At 47.6% G+C, this 20,401-nt stretch overlaps 1 protein-coding gene across 1 annotated transcript in view; it reads right to left on the bottom strand.

Annotated features, from left to right (window-relative positions):
• Positions 1-20,401, bottom strand: part of LMF1 (lipase maturation factor 1) — a 136,198-nt gene that overhangs the window by 10,380 nt on the left and 105,417 nt on the right. Inside the window, exons 7-9 of the mRNA XM_058816187.1 lie at positions 9,545-9,713; positions 5,757-5,910; positions 3,389-3,572 (exon numbers count right to left, since the gene is read on the bottom strand). Of these exons, the coding sequence (XP_058672170.1) occupies positions 3,389-3,572; positions 5,757-5,910; positions 9,545-9,713 (507 nt within the window). The remainder of the gene's footprint in view (positions 1-3,388; positions 3,573-5,756; positions 5,911-9,544; positions 9,714-20,401) is intronic.

The following is a 20,401-nucleotide window of genomic DNA, read 5'->3' as shown; positions in this document are numbered from 1 at the left end:
AGGAAAAAAAGGAAGGAAAAAAAAGGAAGGAAAAAAAGGAAGGAAAAAAAAGGAAGGAAAAAAAGGAAGGAAAAAAAGGAAGGAAAAAAAGGAAGGAAAAAAAGGAAGGAAAAAAAGGAAGGAAAAAAAGGAAGGAAAAAAAAGGAAGGAAAAAAAGGAAGGAAAAGTTGAGCTGGCTGCAGGGAGCACTGAGGGCTGATGGTGACATCCACACCTCCTCCCCCAGGCAGATTTTCCCTCTGAACACATTCTGGCTGCAAGGCTGAGACAACAGGAGGCTCAAATCAAATATCTGACAGGAACATGCACCTGCCTGCTTGGTTACTTTGGGGTTACTTTGCCTCAGCTCTTCCAGCCCATGCATAACCTGAATCCTCCATCACATCCTTTTACCACCCAGAGCGCACCAGCCCTGCTGCTGGAGGCTCTCTCTGCTCTAAGGAAAGCAGCTGAAGGTTTTTATAAATATCTTCATCTCTGGAAAACACACATTGCATCCCAAGCTCTGTTCCACTGAGTTTTACATCCCCAGACTTTTGGAGCAGCTTTAAGGAACGATCCAACAAACGCTGGCTTTAAATCCAATCTGAGGACAGCAATATTTTGTTATTTTGGAGCAGTTATTCTTTGATGAGCACCAAGAGGGTGCCTTTGTGTTGGCCATGCAGTCCCCAAACAGAATAAACACCCCTCATGCCACAAGAAGGAAGGGAAAAGCTTTTCCCTTGGATTTTTCCTTTTCCACTGGTGGACAACAACCCTTTGGAGCAATAAACATCCAACTTTTGTAGAATCCACAACAGCAGCAGAGCCGACCAGCTCAAAGCCCCAGAAGTATGAGCAGTATTTGTTTTCTGGTTGTTATTGATCAGTAATGCTGAATCCAGGAACTGGAATGATTTTTGTGCCAGCCCAGCTCAGTGTTGGGCTATTCCTGAAATTCCACCATAAACCAGAAGTCAAATAATTACAGGAGGGTTGGCACCAGTAGCTGGAGCACAGATAAGCCTTTAACAATAACCCAGCATGTTTGTGCACTAACACCTGGAAGTGTCAAGGGGGGGAGAGTTATTCCTAATGCTTCACCTCAATTTTGTGGGATTAAATAATATTCTGCCATTTCTGAGGGTGGGGATGTGCTGGCACAGGTGCCCAGAGCAGCTCTGGCTGCCCCTGGATCCCTGGCAGTGCCCAAGGCCAGGCTGGAGGCAATTTCCCAGTGAATCCTGCAGGAAGCTCCTGGGGGATCCCGGTGCTGATGAGGTGCAAAGCGGAGCCTGTCAGGAGCAGCACGAGGGATGGGATATCTCTTTCCCCCAAATCCGGGGCTTTTGCACAGCCTGTCAGAGCTGGGAGCGTCAGCCCTGGTGCAGACAGCCCTGGAGCCAGGGGAGAGCGGTGCCAGAGAAACATCCCAGAACTTCTGGGAACAAATTCAGTCTAATCCAGAGGCTGAACCCGCTCGTCTTTATGGGCTCTGTCAGCTCCCACATGGGTTTTGCACAGCTCCTCTGGTTCACAGGGGCTCCTCCTGGGCTTTCAGCTCCTGCTTCTCCTCCTCTCTGCTGCTCTGGGGGGCTGCAGGTGCAAACAGCACCCGGGGATCTCTGTGCCTGTGCAGGACAGGCAGCCCAGGGAGGCAGCTGGCAGCAGGTCTGCAGCTCCCGGTGCTCCAGCCGAGCTGTGGCCATTCCAAACGGGATTTGCTTCCCTGCTTAAGCAGGTATTTACATGCCTGAGCATCCCAGCTCACTGCCCTGCCCGGGCAACTGCCTTCCCACTGCTTTCCACAACAGTTATCCCCATTTCCCACTGCTTTCCACAACAGTTATCCCCATTTCCCACTGCTTTCCACAACAGTTATCCCCATTTCCCACTGCTTTCCACAACAGTTATCCCCATTTCCCACTGCTTTCCACAACAGTTATCCCCATTTCCACTGCTTTCCACAACAGTTATCCCCATTCCCACTGTTCTCCGCAACAAATTTCTCTATTCCCACTGTATTCCACAAGTTATCCTCATTCCCTGTTTTCCAAAAGTTATCCCCATTCCCACTGATCTCCACAAGAGTTACCCCAATTCCCACTGCTTCCCACAACAATTATCCCCATTCCTCCATTTTCCACAACAATTATCCTCATTCCCCTTTTTTCCAAAAGTTAACCTCATTCCCACTGCTTTTCACAACAATTTTCTCCATTCCCACTGCTTTCCACTATTTTCTCTATTCCCACTGTTCTCCACAACAGTTATCTCCATTCCCACTCTCCAGCCTGCCACAGCAAAGGGACCTCCAACACTAATTGCTGCTAATTAGCTGCTGTGGAGAGACACACCTGGAGAGACCAACGCTCCCAACAGGTGAATGGGAACACTTGGGGGAAACTTTCAGTGAATTAAACACTAAAAATAATGGATAAATACTAATAATAATGAAATAAACACTAATAATAGTGAATTGCACACTAGTAAGAATGAATTAAGCACTACAAATAATGAATTAAACACTACAAATGATGAATTAAGAATGAATAATATGAAATCTAACAGTAAGGATGCAAACAGGCTGAGTTATTGTGCCTGGGGGAGCTGATTTCTCCCCAAAACACTTCCTGACTTCAGCCCCCAGCTCCATCCACGCCCTGCACCTTTCCCTAATTCCAGGCACCGTTCCTGGCTGCACTTTGGACCTTGGCTGAGCTTTTCCTGAGGGCTAAGCAGCCCTAATGCAGATTAAATGAAATTCCAGCACACACAAACCAGCGGGGTAAACATCAAACCACGGCCTGATGTCAGGGCCCAGGAATCCCAAAGGCTCCAGAATGAAAACACCACAGGGACAGCAAACCCAGGGGCTTGAAGATATTCCAGGAGAGGATGCAGGGACAAAGAGAAAAGTTTGGGGTATAATCTGAGATGGGTTTTCCTCGTGCCACTGCTGTCAGTCAGTCCTGGAAACCCCAGCCCATGTCATGTGGGTAAGATTTGCAAAATAAGCTAAACAATAATTAATGTTCAACTTTCCCCCTTATTTAATTTCTGGCTGTCACCTGTTTGCTACTATCACGTGGGGACAATATTTGGAGGGACCAATGTCCATGTGTGGGCAGGTGAGGAATGGGAGCTGCTGTCTCCAACAGGGATTCCTGGAATTGCTAAGAAACCCTTAAAAAAAACCCCGTCACATAAAATTGCCAAGAGTTTCATTACAGTAGCACAGTCCTTTAGGAACACAACCTTTGTTCTTGCCTTTTTTTTTTTTTTTTAACATAATTAACTCAGCCACTGCTTCCAACATTCCCCTGCGATCCCAACACATAGTAAATCCATGTAATTGCTTTTTCCTGGTCAAGGAAGGCCCTTCCAGGCTTCCAGAGGCACCTACCTGGAAGGCAGCAAACCACATGAGCCAGTCGAGGCGATAGTGGTAGGGGGAGATGAGGCAGGGCCTCCTCCTCAGGTCCCCAGGCTTGCACTTGAACTCAAACTCCTCCCAGACTGCTGTGGGGTCACTGGGATCCAGGCTGGAGGTTCCCTGAAGGATCACCTCTGTCCTCTCCTTGGTGATGCTGTGGGGTACAGCAGGATGTTGTTGTTACTTGGCTCAGATAATGGAAAATCATAAAATCACAGGAAGGTTTGGGTGGGAAAAGCCCATCCAGTTCCAACCCCAACACCTTCCACCGTCCCAAGCTGCTCCAAGCCCTGTCCAGCCTGGCCTTGGGCACTGCCAGGGATGGGAATCTGTGCCAGGAAGAAAGGAGAAGGATTTCTCCCCAGTCTCAGCTAAAAGTTCTGGTCCATGAGAGCCCACATGGAACACTGGCCTGTAGGCACAGTTGGACCCAGAGCTTCTCTGGATCCTGGGACCTTCCTCTCTACAGCACCAGAGCCAAACTCCATCCTCTTCCCTTTACCAGCTGCAGCTGTCCCAGCCCCAGGGCCAGCTGGGATCCATCAGGATGGTTCCTGCAGTACAGGTGGGGCTGTGGTTCTGGATCAGAGCAGAGCAGCTCATGAGTGGCTCAGCTGCAATCCCAGCATGGAGCACTGGGAATGGCCATGGAAACACCACCCTGGAGTCCTGGATGGAGTGCCAGGGACACCCACCTGCCCCAGGAGCTGCTTTTTATACTGAACACAGAGCCACAGAAACCTGCCTGGCAAAGCTCTGCAGCCACAACACCCTTTGGGTTTTTTTCCTACTTTGATTTTGCCTCCTCCAGCCCAAGAAACTGAAAATTTGGGAACACACAAGCTCCACCTTCCTCCCTGACGGCTCCCAGGGACAGATGCTCCCAACCTAAGGAATGCTGAGCATCTCCTCTTATAATTGTTGCCTCCATTGAGGAGATGTGTGGGTTCTCCAGCCAAGTTCCATTTCATCCCCCGGGCTGAGCTCTGAGCCATGGCCAGCTGCCCAAGGCTCAGGAACACCCTGTAAATCAGGGACACCAAATTACCAATAAAAGCCTGCTCCTACTGTGTGATCCCAAACCTGTCAGCTTTCACATCATCCCACATTCATTATAAGCTGCAATCCTCTTTTTATTGGTTTACATAGGCTGGAATTACCAACATATTACAGCAGCATTTCAGCACATGCTCTGTAGGGTCTGGTAACTGCTCAAACAGAAACCAAGGGCTGGAGAAGAAAAAGGACAACAGCCCAAAGAAAACAATCTCCTGGAGCTTCACCACTCCAGCCTTCAGAGAGCTTCAGGGCTTATTTCTCTCTCTCTAAAAAGGAGGAAATTTTCGCATTTTCCACAAGTGTTGATGTTTTAAATATTATTTTAGGTTTTTTTCTGTCCACAGAAATTTCTGCTATTTGAAAAACTGAGGAAAAATGATGTTAATTTGATGTGTCCTCAGCATCTCCAGTGCTTATGGTGGGACTCGTTCCTCCCCTTCACTGGGGAGGCCAAACCTTTAACAGCCAAACTGCTTCACCTTCTGCAAAATACATTTATATTTATATCTACATTTATATCTACATTTATATCTACATTTATATCTACATTTATATTTATATTTATATTTATATTTATATTTATATTTATATTTATATTTATATTATGACTTTAGCAAGTCACTCACTGGAAAAATCTGCTACCAAGAGCTGCTATGGATGTTTCCAGGAGGGAGAGCAAAAGAAGTGCAGGAGAAGAGAAGCTCACCAGAAATAAAGAGGGCTGGGGATGGTGAAGATATCCTGGATGAACTCTCCTATGGATATTTTCATCCTGCTCCAATGGATATTTTCATCCTGCTCTTACGTTTGCTATGTCGATGGAATGAGCTGACTCACAGACAGCTCAGAGAAAATAAATTCAGTGGGAAAGAAACCTGCTCCTTTTCTACATATTTATCATAAACAGATAATCCATACATTGGAATTCAGTGGGAAAGAAACCTGCACCTTTTCTTCTTATTTCTCATACACAGATAATCCATAAATTGGAATTTAGTGGGAAAGAAACCTGCTCTTTTTCTCCTTATTTCTCCTAAACATATAATCCATAAATTGGAATTTAGTGGGAAAGAAACCTGCCCTTTTTCTCCACCTCTCTCATAAACAGCTATATCATACACTGTATTTCACAGGGAAAGAAACCTGCTTCTTTTCTCCATCCCTTTCACATTCCAGGCCTGCTGGAAGGGTTTCTCTTTAGGCTGAAGGCACAGAGCAGGTCTGGCTCTGGAATAGCCTGGAGGGAGCTCTGGGATGTGCCAGAAAGGCCCAAAGGTACCTCCCGAAGGCTCCGTAGGTGTTGACGATCCTGAGGGAGTTGAAGGAGGTGTTCATGACCTGTCTGGAGCTGAGCAGGTTCAGCACCACCGGGATGCTCAGGTAGGTGATGAGGAGGCCCAAGGAGACGTTCAGCACGCTGCGGACACAGGAGCCTGTGGGGGACACCAAACCAGGGCACAGGGAGCTGATGCCACTGTTCTGCTCCCATTTCCATCCCCATCCCTGTTCCCCATTTCCCCATTCCCATTTCCAATTTCCCCATCCCCATTGCCATCCCCATTCCCCATTCCCATCCCCATTCCCATTCCCAATTTCCCCATTCCCATCCCCATTCCCATTCCTATATTCCCATTCCCATATTCCCATTTCACATCCCCATCCCCATTCCCCCTGTTTCCACCCTGCCCTTGCCACAGGCTGCTATCTCTGCTGGCATCTCCCTTTCTCCAAACAGTCTGAGCAAGGGCTAAAAGCAAAAATGTCTGAAATGTGACATCAATCATGGCTTTAATACAGGGGAAAAACCACAGCTGGCACCTGCACCTTGCTGGGGATCAGCCTCCTGCTCTGGGAGCCTGGGGCTGCTCCTGCCTCCTGCTCTCCCCACCCTCAGGGCTTTTCCTTCTGCAAAATCCCAATTCCCAGGGCTCCTGGAGGAGATGAGTGTTGCTGTGCCAGCATCTGGGATGGGGTTTGCAGGAGCAGCAGCACCAGGGGCTGGGCTGGATCCCAGGCCACGATCAGACAAATAAGCAAAGGTGACCCCCGAGGGGCTCCTTCCCTCATGGCCCTTTTCAATTTATTTAACATTAACAGCCAAAGGATCAGATTCAAAGCAATTGTGTGGAGCTTTCCCCTTATCTCTGCAGGAGAGGGATGTTTATTTGAACCTCTCTCAGAAGCTATTAATAATTGTTTAGTCTGAGAACATTTCTGGAGTACTGTTTGAATCAGGCCTTCCCTCACCCCCTGTGCTGCTGGGTACGAGGATTTGGGGCATTTTTGGTTTTTTTTTAGTTGGGTTGAACTTCTTCCCCTGTAATTCAAGAGCTGGTACAGGCACAGAGCCCCCCCTGGCTCCTCAGCACTCTGTGGCCATGCAGGGACTGCTCATCCTTCAGCAGGAGGGATTCTCCTCCTGTCTCCAGGCCCTTGGGAGCCACTCAATCAGAGAGAAAAATGGGTTAATTCAGGGGAAAAAATAACCTAGATGGGGCAAACGTGGGGATAGGAACCAGTGGGATCTGGATGGGAAGTGGAGACCTCAGAAGGAATCAAACACTTAAAGGATTTCTAACACAATCAGGATATGGCTGAGGGCTCTCCTGTCCTCTGCTCTGGTGCCCAGGACTGGGGGTTCCCCTGAGCCTCTTGGCACCCATCTGTTGCTATATTGGTATTTAATTCCAACACCCATCAGCACCAGCTCAACAGCCCCAGCCTCCTGAGCAGAGAAAACACTCAGGAATTCCAATTGCCATGAATTACAGACACCCCACACCTCCAGAGTGGGATGGACATTCTCCTTGCTTGGACACCCTGCCTCAGCCAGCTTTTCTGGAGAACATCACAGAAAAGGTGCAAGTTCCTCCAAACAGGATCTGCCTCCCCCTCACAGTGACTCCCTCTGGCTTCTCCTCCCAAAAACAAGGTGCAGCCTCGGTGTTGTTAGGGATTGGAGGCATAAATGGAGTTGGGAGGAAAGTTTGAGACTTTCACAGCCTCTAAAGCAAAGCTCCAGGAGGGGAAAAGCTGATAAAGATTTATCCCAGCAAAATCTGTGAAATAAAAGACAAAACTTAACGAAACTGCATTGCTGGACCTCCCATTTTTGGTTAATGATCTGCTTCTTGGTAGAAAAGACTGGAGACAGATGCTGCCTCTTGTTGACATTTTTCCTTCCTCTGACAGATGTTTGGGATATTTAACCCCAGCAGCTGTGATTGTTGTTGATATTACAGGCAATTTGTTGCTTATATGCGGTTTATAAAAATGCTGCACACACCACTCTCCATCTGTTCCGCAGCCTCATGAGAAACATCCCAGGGCTGCTTCTCCTGGATCAGGGCAGCTTGGAAAGCGCCTCTGGAAGGGGAAATCAGCCACCTCGAGCCCTTTTCTCCAGTTACAACCCCCCCCGTGTTTGTTTTTTCACATCCATGGGATGAGCAGGAGCTCTGCTCCTCCCTGGTTTGGGGAATTCTCTCCCCACCACCATGGTGGCCACGCTACCAGTGGTGGCCACCAGCAGCTGCTCCTTCCACCATCCCAGGGTGCTCCAAGCCCTGTACAGCCTGGCCTTGGACATTTCCAGGGATCGAGGGGCAGCCACAGCTGCTCTGGGAATCCGTGCCAGGGCCTGCCCACCCTCCCAGCCAGGAATTCCTGCCCAATATCCCACCCAGCCCTGGCAGTTTGAAGCCATTCCCTGTGTCCTGTCCCTCTGTCCTTTGTCCCCAGTCCCCCTCCAGCTCTCCCCTTTAGGCCCTGAGAGGGGCTCTGAGCTCTCTCTGGAACCTTCTCTTCACCATGCCCTGAAGGACAGCAAGTGAGGAGAGCAAATGTGAGAGCCAAGCTTCTCACCCCACCTCAAGTCCCACTGGGTGTTTTATCCTTGACTCTAAACAGTCAAAATTTAAAAAAATAATTAAAAAGAAAAAGTAAGTTAAATCATGCAGCTCCACGTTCTTATTTTGAGTTTGAGTCACTGAGGGCAGAGCAAGGATTGACTTAAGAGCTGCAGCTGCCTGGACTTGCTGTGACAATGATCCTGCAGAGGACATGTCCCAGAAATTATGTCCCCATGGCAATGTCCTCAATGTCTCACCTGATACCATCATATTTTCTGAAAAATCCCTTTGCCAGGATTTTCTCCTGGGAGGCTGAGAAGCCTCAGAGAAAAATGAAAACAATAATTATCTGATTTGCTTCTCCTGTGTTTTGCTGCTTTGGAATGTGGTTTGGACATTCTTTACCAGCTGGTGGCTGTTTCATTGGTTTCATGTGAATTGTTTTGACTTAATGACCAATCATGATCCAACTGTGTTGAGGCTCTGGGAAGAGTCACGAGTTTTTCATTATTATCTTTCAGCCTTCTGTCTGTACCCTTTCTGTATCCTTTCTGTATTCTTTAGTATAGTTTAGTAATGTTTTAGGAGATTAATATGAAATAATATGAAATAATATGAAATAATATAATATGAAATAATACGAAATAATATGAAATAATATAATATGAAATAATATAATATGAAATAATATAATATAATATAATATAATATAATATAATATAATATAATATAATATAATATAATATAATATAATATAATATAATTAATATAGACAATGAAATTAAAATAACATTAATATATTGAATAATATTGTTATAGTTATATATAATATTGTATAACAATACTATATTATAATAATATATAATATTATATGTAACAAGATTAAAACAATATTAATAAGTATTGATATTAATATAAATTATATAAAATATAATTATATAAATATAATTTTCCTATAATATATATAAAATTATATAAAATATATTAATATGATAAAATAATAAATTATCCTTCTTAGAAGGATGGAATCAGATTCATCATTTCCCTCCTGCCATGAGAAACCCCAACAATACCACTACCACCAACCAACCACCAGCGCCGCATTGTGAGGTCCAGGCACTCTCTGCCCAGGAGGAGCAGAGCTTTGCTCTGAAGACAAGACCTTTATGGCCAAGCAGACCCAAATCCCGGCGCTCCCCTGTCTGGGGTGACTCACCCAGGGCAGGGCTCTGTCCCTGTGTCCCCGGGCGCTGCAGCCGCGCCGCTCGCTCCCGCAGCCGCGACCCGAAGAGCAGCCCCAGGCTGGTGTCGTCAAAGCAGGCCAGGCTGGGCACCACGGTCAGCCAGTTGAGGAAACTCAGGTTCCCGCTGATGATCAGGAGCACCTGCATGGGGAACAAGGAGGCAGAGAGCGTTGGGTGTCCCGAAATGTCGGCCAAAACGTGAGGTGGGGGATTGGAGCATCCCAGTGAGGACATTCCGGGATGGCAAAGCCGTCCTGGAGCCCAGCCCTAATGGGACCCTGGGGTCAAATGGGAGCTGTGCCTGTGCCTGTGCTTCCAGCAGGAGGGATCAGCCAGGGCACGGAGTGACTCCATTTCCAAAGTGATCTGATTTTCAGAGTGCCTTAATTTAATTTCCAAAGTGTCTTGATTTCCAACGTGACTTGATTCCAAAGTGACTTGATTTCCAAAGTGACTCAATTTCCACAGTACCTTGATTTCCACAGTGACTTGAGTTCTAGTGACTTGATTTCTAAAGTGACTTGATTTCCAAAGTACCTTGGTTTTCAAAGTGACTTGATTCCAAAGTGACTTGGTTTCCAAAGTACCTTAATTTCCAAAGTGACTTGATTTCCATAGTGACTTGATTTCCATAGTGATTTGATTTCCACAGTGATTTGATTTCCACAGTGACTCCATTTCCAAAGTTCCTTGATTTCCAAAGTGCCTTGATTTCCACAGTGCCTTAATTTCCAAAATGACTTGATTTCCACAGTGACTTGATTTCCACAGGACCTCGATTTCCAAAGTGCCTTGATTTCAAGCGCCTTGATTTCCAAAGTGCCTTGATTTCCTATGGGAATCACCCACTTTCTGCTTATTCCAAGGGATCCGTGACAGCAACGCTCCTGAAACCCTTCAGGAGGAAACCTTGGAACTTCTAATTAAAGAGCAGCATCAAATAGAGAAGTGTGCATTTTAAGAGGCGCTATTTTGTTTTAATTTTAGCTTTTATTGGCTGTTTAGGAGAATATCTTGCATGTGGTCTCCCAAAATACCACTCCACAGTATGAACATCAAGAACTCAGGGACAGTTTCAGCCCGAGGACTTTCAGCCACCGTTCTGTTGAAAAAATCCATGTTTTCTCATTAAAAATGACAACAAATAAATGCTAAGAACGTGTGATTTCATATTTTATATGATTGGCACCATGGTTTCTGACATGGTGATTTGCAAGTTACAAGTTTTAAAACCCCAGCAGGACTCTTCAGAAAGTCACAGATTGTTAAAAAAAGGAGAGCTCTGACCAATCACAGCTAGGAACAAAAATCCTAACTATTATTTAGTTAAAAAAATAATAATTTATGCTGACTTGGATAATTATGAGGGGGAAATAAAAGCGATTTCTATCTGAATTCCAGACACATGTTGGGTCCTGGAAGGGAACATGTTACAGCTAAGGTTTGGGGCTTGCTCTGTGACCTGAATGTGATTTAGCTCGATGCATATTAATCAGCCTAGCTCCATTATCACACCTCTCACACTGCTCCTGTTCCGAGGTGATTTTGCCTCGTGCAGTTGCAGTCGTGTTAAGAAAATCCTTCTGTGCTTTGCCACCTCTGGTTCCCAGCTCTGCAGGAGCCCCTGGGTGGTCCATGGAAGGGGTTTTTTTTCAGCAGTGATTCACCTCTCTTTATTGCTTGGAAGTCAGGAGCAGCAGCTCTTATTTCCAGCAGCCCTGAAAAATCAGGGGATTCAAAAATAACACGAGTTTGGCGTTCTCTGGGCTGGGGTGGAACTGCGGAGCCGACACATTTTTAATTTCAGTGCTTCTGGCTGAGGCTCGGAGCTCACACCAGCTCCTGCTCACCCAGGGCTGATGGAACCATGGACCCCTTGGATCTGCAAGGATAAACCTTAAAGGAATCCCTGCTGCAAAGCCGAAAATTGGGATTTGTCAAACGTGCTGAGGGGTGGTGTCCCAGCAAGTGTCTTCGTGGCCATTGAGAGAGTGAGTTTTATGTTATTTCATCATCATCATCATCATCATCATCATGGAGTGGTGTGGGTGGGAAGGGACCTTAAACTCCTCCAGTTCCATCCCCAACACCTTCCACTGTGCTCCAAATCCCATCCAGCCTGGCCTTGGGCACTGCCAGGGATCCAGGGGCAGCCACAGCTGCTCTGGGAATCTGTGCCACCCTCACAGGGAACAATTCTTTCCCAACATCCCACTAGCCCTGATCTCTGTAATGTGAAGCCATTCCCTGTGTCCTGTCCCTCCATCCCTTGTCCGCAGTCCCTCTGCAGCTCTCCTGGAGCCCCTGGAAGGGCTCTGAGCCCTCCCTGGAGCTTCTCCTCTCCAGGTGAGCACCCCCAGCTCTGCCAGCCTGGCTCCAGCTCTGTGTCCTCCTTTGGATGTGCTGCAGCAGCTCCACGTCCTCATGCTGGTGGCAGTGCTCCAGGTGACAGTCACCAGAGCAGAGGGTCCATGGCACCAAAGGTGAAGCTGAACCCTGGTGTCCCTCAGGATCCCACAGGAGCAGCACCTCCCAGGATTTAGGGATCCACTGCCATCCAAACCACAGCAGGCAGCACATGTTTCTCCCCAAATCCTGCCTTTCCTCTGGAGCTCCCATGTGCTGCTCCCTCAGAGCAGAATTGTGCTGGCTCCAGCTGGGATGTTCACTTTAGGATGGATTCCCCAAATCCTGCCTTTCCTCTGCTGCTCCCTCAGAGCAGAACTGTGCTGGCTCCAGCTGGGATGTTCACTTTAGGATGGATTCCTCTTTCAGATACCCGCTGGAAGAGCACAGGGAGCTCCCCTGATCCTTCATCAGAGGGAGAATTCATCCACACTTCCCCCAGCAATCCCAGCCTCTGGCTCACATCACCTGGACTTTTCCATGCTCCAAAACCACCACCAAACCCAGCTGGATCTCCAGACCTCCATCCTCATCCATCCTCATCCATCCTCAGCCTTGATTTGTGCTCCCGGAGCGTCCTCCCCTTGCTGGACAATATTGAAACTCCCAATTACACCAACCAGATGGGATCAACCCCTGTGGTGACTGGGAGAAATTTTTTATTAAAGCCCAGTATTAATCATGGTAATTGGGGAGGAACTTTGAGGTTATAAAACTACAGCATGTCTAATGAGCGAGCTCCTTCTAGGAGGAACTGAGGGTTTTAATCTAATAATGTCACTTTTATGGATTATGACTGGAGTTTTATGAAGTGTGATATGAAATACAGTGGATTCATGGCTCTCGCTGGATTAATTTGGAAAAGTAGTTTTCCTGGTTCTAGGCCCAAAACCAATTATTGCTCCCATTTCTGTCCCCTGCCCCGTTACCAAACCCCTCTGTCAGAAAATGGGCACCTCCAGCCGTAACTTTTTACAGGTTGGACTTCTTTGTTTGGCTGGGGTTTGGTTTTTGGTTTTTGGTTTTTTTTTTTTTTTTTTTTAATCCCACATTGTTACAAACATCCAGTAGGCAGAGGAAGCTCAAATTCCATGGCACAGCCTGGATATTTATCCAGGAGAGACAAAAACAAGCTGGAAACTCTTAAACACAGGTGAGGGCTACCTGGAGCATGTCCACATGGTGGGGTCAGGATCACCTCACTGGGGCTCCCTGATATGGAACCATTGGCACAGAAAAGCCAAAACTGGGATGTGTGGAAGGATTAGAAATCATTTAAAGGGAAAAGGAAACCTCAAGAACCATGCAGTCCTTGAAGTAGAGTCTAAAAGTAGAGTCTCTGCCCAGAAGTAGAGTCTGAAAGTCAGAGTCTCTGCTTGCACTGGAGTGTATTTCTTAAACTATCCCTAGAAAAATACTCATATTTGTAGTTTTCCCCAAAAATTTATCATAGGCACAGACACAAACATTCCCATGTAGGGAGGCACAGACTGCACCTGGAAAAGTGTCCATGGATGTTTTTTAAGGAGCTTTGGGATCCAGCACCTCGGGAACAGCCAGGGCACATCCGTGGCAAAGACCAACCCTGTGGGAAACCACATGGATGGCAAGAGGGGCTGGGGGATTGTCCCTGTGACCCCCCTGGGGTGGGTGTTCTTTGGAATCATGGAATTATTGAGGTTGGAATTGTGGAATCACTGAGATTGAGTCATGGAATCACTGAGGTTGGAATCATGGAGTCATTGAGATTGGAATAATGGAATTATTGAGGTTGGAATCATGGGATTATTGAGGTTGGAATAATGGAATTATTAAGGTTGAATCATGGAATCACTGAGGTTAGAATCATGGAATCACTGAGATTGCAATCATGGAATCATTCAGGTTGGTATCATGGAATCATTGAAATTGGAATCACAGAATTATTGAGGCTGGAATAATGGAATCACTGAGATTGGAATAATGGAATCATTGAGGTTGGTATCATGGAATAATTGAGATTGGAATCACCGAATCATTGAGGTTGGTATAATGGAATCATTGAGATTGAAATCACAGAATTATTGAGATTGGAATCATGGAATCACTGAGGTTGCAATTATGGAATTATTGAGGTTGGAATAATGGAATTACTGAGGTTGGAATAATGGAATCATTGAGATTGAAATCACAGAATTATTGAGATTGGAATAATGGAATCACTGAGGTTGGAATCATGGAATCACTGATTCTTGGATCATTGAGTATAACTGTTCCCCCACCGCAGCCAAGGTCATCACTGATCCCAAGTGTCCCCAAGTGCCACATCCACACGAAATCCCTCCAGGCATGGGGGTTCCACCCTGGACAGCCCTTTCCATAAAGGAATTCCTCCCTGATTTCCAGCCATGTGCAAACCCAAACACAAAGCTGAGTGTCACTCACTCCAGCCATGAAATGAGGGCTCTTTAGCTCTAGACAGCGGCCAGGATGAGGAATCCCACAATCCCACCCCAGGCATTCCCAGCACCTTGTCCTTCCCAAAAGGCTCCAGGCATGCAGGTTTTGGAGGGTGGGACCAGCCCTCAGCTCCTTTCCCACCAGCTGCAGCAGGATCAAGGAGCAGCTCTGCGCTTGGTGGAACCACAAACACCATTTTCATTTGCCATTTGTGCCTCAGAGCCAGGATTAGCCCCTAATACCAACACACAGGAAAAGAAGGATTCAGGAAAAGCATTTTCCAGGCCTGTAGGAATAATGCTGGTTTGAGGTTTAATTACAGCCTGCAATGGGCTGTCAATAGGCACCAATCAATAACTCAGTTACACAGAACTCCCCTGTAATTAATGCTGGATGGTTATTGAGTGATCAGTAATAAAGTGGAACACCACCAAGAGTAGAAAGTGAAAGCCTTTCCCAGAATATCCTCCTCCCTACTAATTAGGACATTTTTAGGAGATATGTGGGTTCAAAATTCCCTCTGTGAGAAATGATGTGAATTAAACCCTGCTCTCAAATCCTGGATCAGCCCAAAGTCACATGGAACTGTTTATATTCCTTGATTGAAGGAATGCTAAAACACTTCTGGCAAAAATGCTTCTATTCCCTTTCACCATCCAGGCACTGCAGGCTCCTTTGAAAATCACTTTTTCTGCAATGTTTAGAGGTATTTAACAATTGCCAAAGTCAGAGCAAACCCAATTTTTTGGGAAGGAGAGAAGGAGAACACATCAGAAAAAATCTATTCTGACAGTGAACATCTTCTCTAGTCCAGGTCTTGGTAAAATTTGGATGAAATTGGTATTAAAGACAGAGTATGGGGAAAACAATGTTCTTGGAAATAAATATTGATGGGAATGCTGCGCATGGCCAATGTCAGACAGCCCTGGCACAGGGAAAAGGGATCTGTGTCACAATCCCCTTCCAAAAGAATTCAAATCCAAGGTTTTGGTTTCACCAATTCACAAATGGAGACATCTGCAACAGCTGGATTGGGACTCTGCTCCCCAGATTCAAGCCCAGCACGGATTCAAACCCATCTCTGCCTTCTCAGGCTAAAAGGAAAGGACGTGACCACATCCGCAGGCCCGGGGAAAACGCAAGGAGAAAGTCAAGGATGTCACATCTGATCAGCCTGACACCAGCCTCGAAAGCACTGGTGGCTTCCCTGATTTGGATCTTTCTGCAGCTCCTTTCCTTGCCTCGTTAAATCCATAATTTTGGGTAACTTTAAGCTCTCAGCAACATCTGCAGTGAAATATTTAACTTGGGTTGGCTACTCGGTGTCACTGGAAGCCAAGGCTGGGGGAGTTCCCAGCTCTGGGATGACCTGGATTTTTCCAGCAAACCAAGAGCACATTTTTGGGGGGAACACACGGAGCTGATCCCTGGTCCCTGAGCCCGTGGGCTCCTGAGAGCCCAGCAGAAATGGGAAACAGTTGTGGCTGAAAACACCCCAGGAAAACCCAGCCCCGTGCTGTGTTTAGGGCTGGGCAGCATTTGATTTTAATAAAGGCAGGCTGCAAAAGCCTGGGGGATAAAAAAAAAGTGAAGGACTGGATGTAAAAATTTTATGGAAATGCTAAAAAAAAGAGGAGAAATGTGAAGGAAGGGCAGAGCAGCCACTGTGCCTTGGCATCTCCATCGGTGCCTCTGCAGCAAGGCTCTGCCCCAAATCCTCCCCTCAGCTCTGCTGGAAATGGCTTCAAACTGGGATAAATATGGAATCAAGGAATATCCTGAGTTTGGGAGGCACCCACAAGGATCACTGAGGTCCTTGGTGAGGATCTGCCACAGCTTTCCCAGAGCTGCTGTGGCTGCTCCATCCCTGGCAGTGCCCAAGGCCAGGCTGGACAGGGCTTGGAGCACCCTGGGACAGGGGAAATGTCCCACCCATGGCAGGGTTGGGAATGATCACGGAGGTCCCTTCCAGCCCAAACCACTCCAGGATTCTGGGATTCTAAGCCCAGCTCCTGGTTGTAACCATGCAGCTCACTGACACATTTAAATTTTATTAAATTTTGTTAAATTTTCTGAGGTCAAAAGAAGAAAAAGCAGAGAAAATAAGCATTTTCCCATTTTCCTTCCATTCCAGATGGCAGCATAGCAATCCCTGAGCTGTCAGAGGTGGGGACTAAATAAATAGCAAATGAAATGTACCCTGGGCAAAACCAGAGATGCTTAAGAAAACACAAAATGTGTTAAAAAACACATTTTTATGCTGCCATCTGCAGCAGTTTCTTTTCAGCCTTATTCATAATTCCAATTACAATGGGAGCGAGGTGTAAATGATGAAATAATTCTTTAAAAAATAGGTTTTTCAGCTCTTTCCTTCCCTGAGCAGTTCGTTCCATGTGGGACAAAACGATGCTGGGATGGAGGCAGGGAGGATCGTGAGAGATGGGGATGCTCATTGCTCCAGCCCTGCTGGGCTGGCTTTTATTTTATCTATATGGATTTATTTACTTGTAGGAAACTGAAAGAAACCTCCAATACAGGGATTGATGGAGTCTGTTCAGCCCTAGAGAAGGCAAAAGAAGCCCAAATTCTGCTTTTAGCTCTGCAGAGGAAGACAAGGTGCTGCAAAGGGATGGGATTTAATAACCCTGGAGCCATTTATCCCTGCACTAATGGCAAAGGAGGATTTCAGGGCTAGCCTGGCTGCTCGTGGGGGCTCTGAAGACCCCAGCCCTGAGGAGATGAGGGCAGTGGGTATTTCCTGGAGGCCTCATCCTGCTTTTCCCAGCCTGGATTTGGCCCGTGGCAGATGGGATCACATGAGCTGTGCATCCCTGAGGATGCTGAGGAGGAAGCAGAAAATGCCACCCACTTGCAAGGTCACAGCTGCAAGATCCCCGCTCAGGCTGCTGCACTGATGGCTTACATATGAGAGGAACCCTTGGAAGAGGAATGAGAATATCCCAGGCTGGATATTCCCCCTCACCACAGGGGGAACGCTGCCCTGCAAACACCCAGGGGCTGCCGGGCTGCTCTCAGGGAGAGCTGCTCCCCTGGAATCCTGGGCTTGAGGCTTTCCAGCCCCAAGGAATCTGCAGCAGAGGATGAAATGCAGCTGCCTGTCTGTGAGGAAGTTCCTGCTCCCCACAGTGACTCATCCCACAAACCCCAAGGGCATCCATCCCCATCAGCCACGGGGCTCGCTTTCAAGGGTTGCTCATTATTCACCCACAAACTGGGTTTGTCAACACAGGGGAAGAGCAAAAATGCATCATTGCCTCATCCTGTGAGTCCAGCAGCCTCATCCAGCAGCGGGGAGAAGGAGCCAGGTGGCAGAGTGACACTGGGACAGAGATGGGAGCGAGACACCAGTGCCAGGCACTGCCTGGTGCTGCTGGAGGAGCACTGGGAAGGGATTGATAAGAAGGAGCAAGGATCTGAATGCTCCCAGGCTGCTGAGCTGGGAAAAGAGGCAGAAAACTCTGGGGGAAAAAATGCAAGGAGCTGGGGAAAGATGTAAAGAACTGAGGAAAAAAAATGCAGGGAGCTGGGAAAAATGAGGGGAACCAGGAGAAGATGCAGGGAGCTGGGGAAAGATGCAGAAATCTTGTCTGTCCCAGTTTTCCTGCACCATCCCCACGGTGCTCAGAGCTTTGGCAATGTGTGCACGGCCAGTGCCAGGTCGGGACATGGATCAGGAGCAGACAGAGGCACCTGGAGAGGTGAGAGTGGATCTGCCCAGGTGTCCTGGATGGATTCTGCAGGGGGAACCTGCTCAGCAGCCCTGGAAGGCCCTGTTGGGTGGGCATCTCCATCCTGGACCTTCAGGCCATGGACTTGGTATGGAGAGTTTCTGTCTGGCTTTGGAGATTAATTCCTCCTGACAGTGAGGAAGGTTTATGCAAACCAAACTGTTTGGGAGCCCAAATCCCTGCCAAAGGCAGGGCTGGGGCCAGAGTAGGCTGGGAGCAGCAATGCCAGAGCTGCAGAATTCCCTGCTGGAGCACAGGCTGTGCCACAAGGCGTTCTTGTCCCACTTGGGCCTGGAAATGCCAGAGCTGTGAGCAGTGAGACAGCACCGAGGGAAGGGAAAGGAGCAGTGAATGACAGCTCTGGGCAGGATTCACCAGGGCAGCCCAGGGAGGTGTCCCCAGCCCTCCCAGCTGTGGTCACTGCTGCTCCTTTCGGGCGTCTTGCAGTGGCAGCGCCGCTGTCACTGTGCTGGAGGAGCTGGTGACATCGGGCACTGCCACCAGGGAACACAAAGGGGACTGGCAGGGGTGCAGTGAGAGCCTCTGGAACCTGCCCAAGGTGTGTCCTGGTCCTGAAGACCTTCCTGTCCTGGATATGGGAATGGTTTGGGAGCGTTGATAGGAGAATTGTGACACTGGCACTTCTCCAGTGCAGGATCACCACGGGCTTTGATGGCAGGAGAGGGACAAGAGGAGCAGCAGGGTGACACAGAGATGGGTCCTGAAGACCCTCCTGGTTTCAGCCTTGTTCTGGACAGGGAATGGCCAGGGAGTGTTGATGAGGGAATTGTGACACTGACGCTTCTCCAGCGCAGGATCACCACGGGCTTTGCCAGCTCAGGATGGCAGGAGAGGGACAGGAAGAGCAGCAGAGTGACACAGAGATGGCAGCAGAGCCACCTGAGCCCCACCAGCCACTCATCTGCAGGCACCTGAGCTTTGGGACAGGGTGAACCCCTGGTTTGGGACACATAACCCCATCACAGAAACCCCTCCACGCCCCCATACACAATCACTGCTCCCAGCTTGCCCACATTTGCAATAGAAGTACAATTTACAATAAAAGTACAGGTTCTTGGCTGGCACACACTGGAGGTTTGCACTCAGAAACTGCTGTGAGGGAGGAGAAGCACCAGGAGAAGCAGCAGAACCACAAGAACATCCCTGAACAAGTTCCAGCCAGGACATCTCCAGCACAGTGTGGCCAAGGGCAGCCCTGGAAGCCACACAAGGACTCTTATCACAGCAGTGGCTGAGTGTGGAGTATTTCATTTGGCACCCTCTGGAGCCCTCATAATCTTTTCCTTTATGATTAATATTAAACAAGTCATATTCCTTATGGAATTTCCTAACCCTGTCTGTTTATATTTTTCTCTACATCAGAGTTAATATTTTAAGATCGCCCCTCTCTTTTTTTTTCTCTTTTATTTCACGTTCATCTGTTTTTCCTCATTTTATAAATCAGGTTTCTTGTTTAGTAGCCATGACAACATCTGCCTGTGGTGGTTACACCACAGCCTGGGGCTTTTTATTTTCTTTTCTCCCCCCAAAGCTGCCTAAGAATAAAAAAAATAAAAAAAATCCTTTAAATAAATAAAAGCACAAAATGAAAGGGGCAAGTTGGGAAGAGCCTCCTCCTCCTTTCCCTCCAATGACCCACTTCAACAAGACTTCCCAGCATGGTGGGTGAGGACTCATTTGGCTTTAATCCTGCAAAGTCTTATCCACTTAGTTCACTTCAATGGGAATACTTGGAGCACATCGAGTCAGGCACATATGAAAGTCTTTAAAACCTTGAGGTCTGGGCCTGAGAGGCACAGAAATGAAAAGCTGGAGCTGCATTTTCCTTCTGGGCGTTGAGCTCTGCACAACAGCACAAGGGCTGGGGTGGGATGGGGATGTGCTGCTCCCAGGGGGAGGATGGGGTCACTTCCAGGAGATGCTGGAGTTCAACATCATCTTCTCAGCATGGACCACCATGAATCCAGCCACCACAGCCACCCCATGGCTTTGGCACCTCCCTTCTCTGGATTCCCAAAAAACCCCAGTGGCTCCTGGAGGCAGCAGGACCCACCTTGACACCCCTATTTCAATGAAACCCTGTCAGGACAACTTGGAGATCAGGCACAGGAATCCCAAAGCAAAGCAGCATCACATCACCAAATGCCTTCCTAGGATCTAGGGAATATTAAGGAATGCATTTTTCCCCTAAATTCAGTCTTTCAGGATGCCTGG

The sequence above is a fragment of the Ammospiza caudacuta genome, chromosome 17 (assembly GCF_027887145.1).
Source record: "Ammospiza caudacuta isolate bAmmCau1 chromosome 17, bAmmCau1.pri, whole genome shotgun sequence".
NCBI lineage: Eukaryota > Metazoa > Chordata > Aves > Passeriformes > Passerellidae > Ammospiza > Ammospiza caudacuta.
This window is presented reverse-complemented; position numbering and strand designations above follow the sequence as displayed.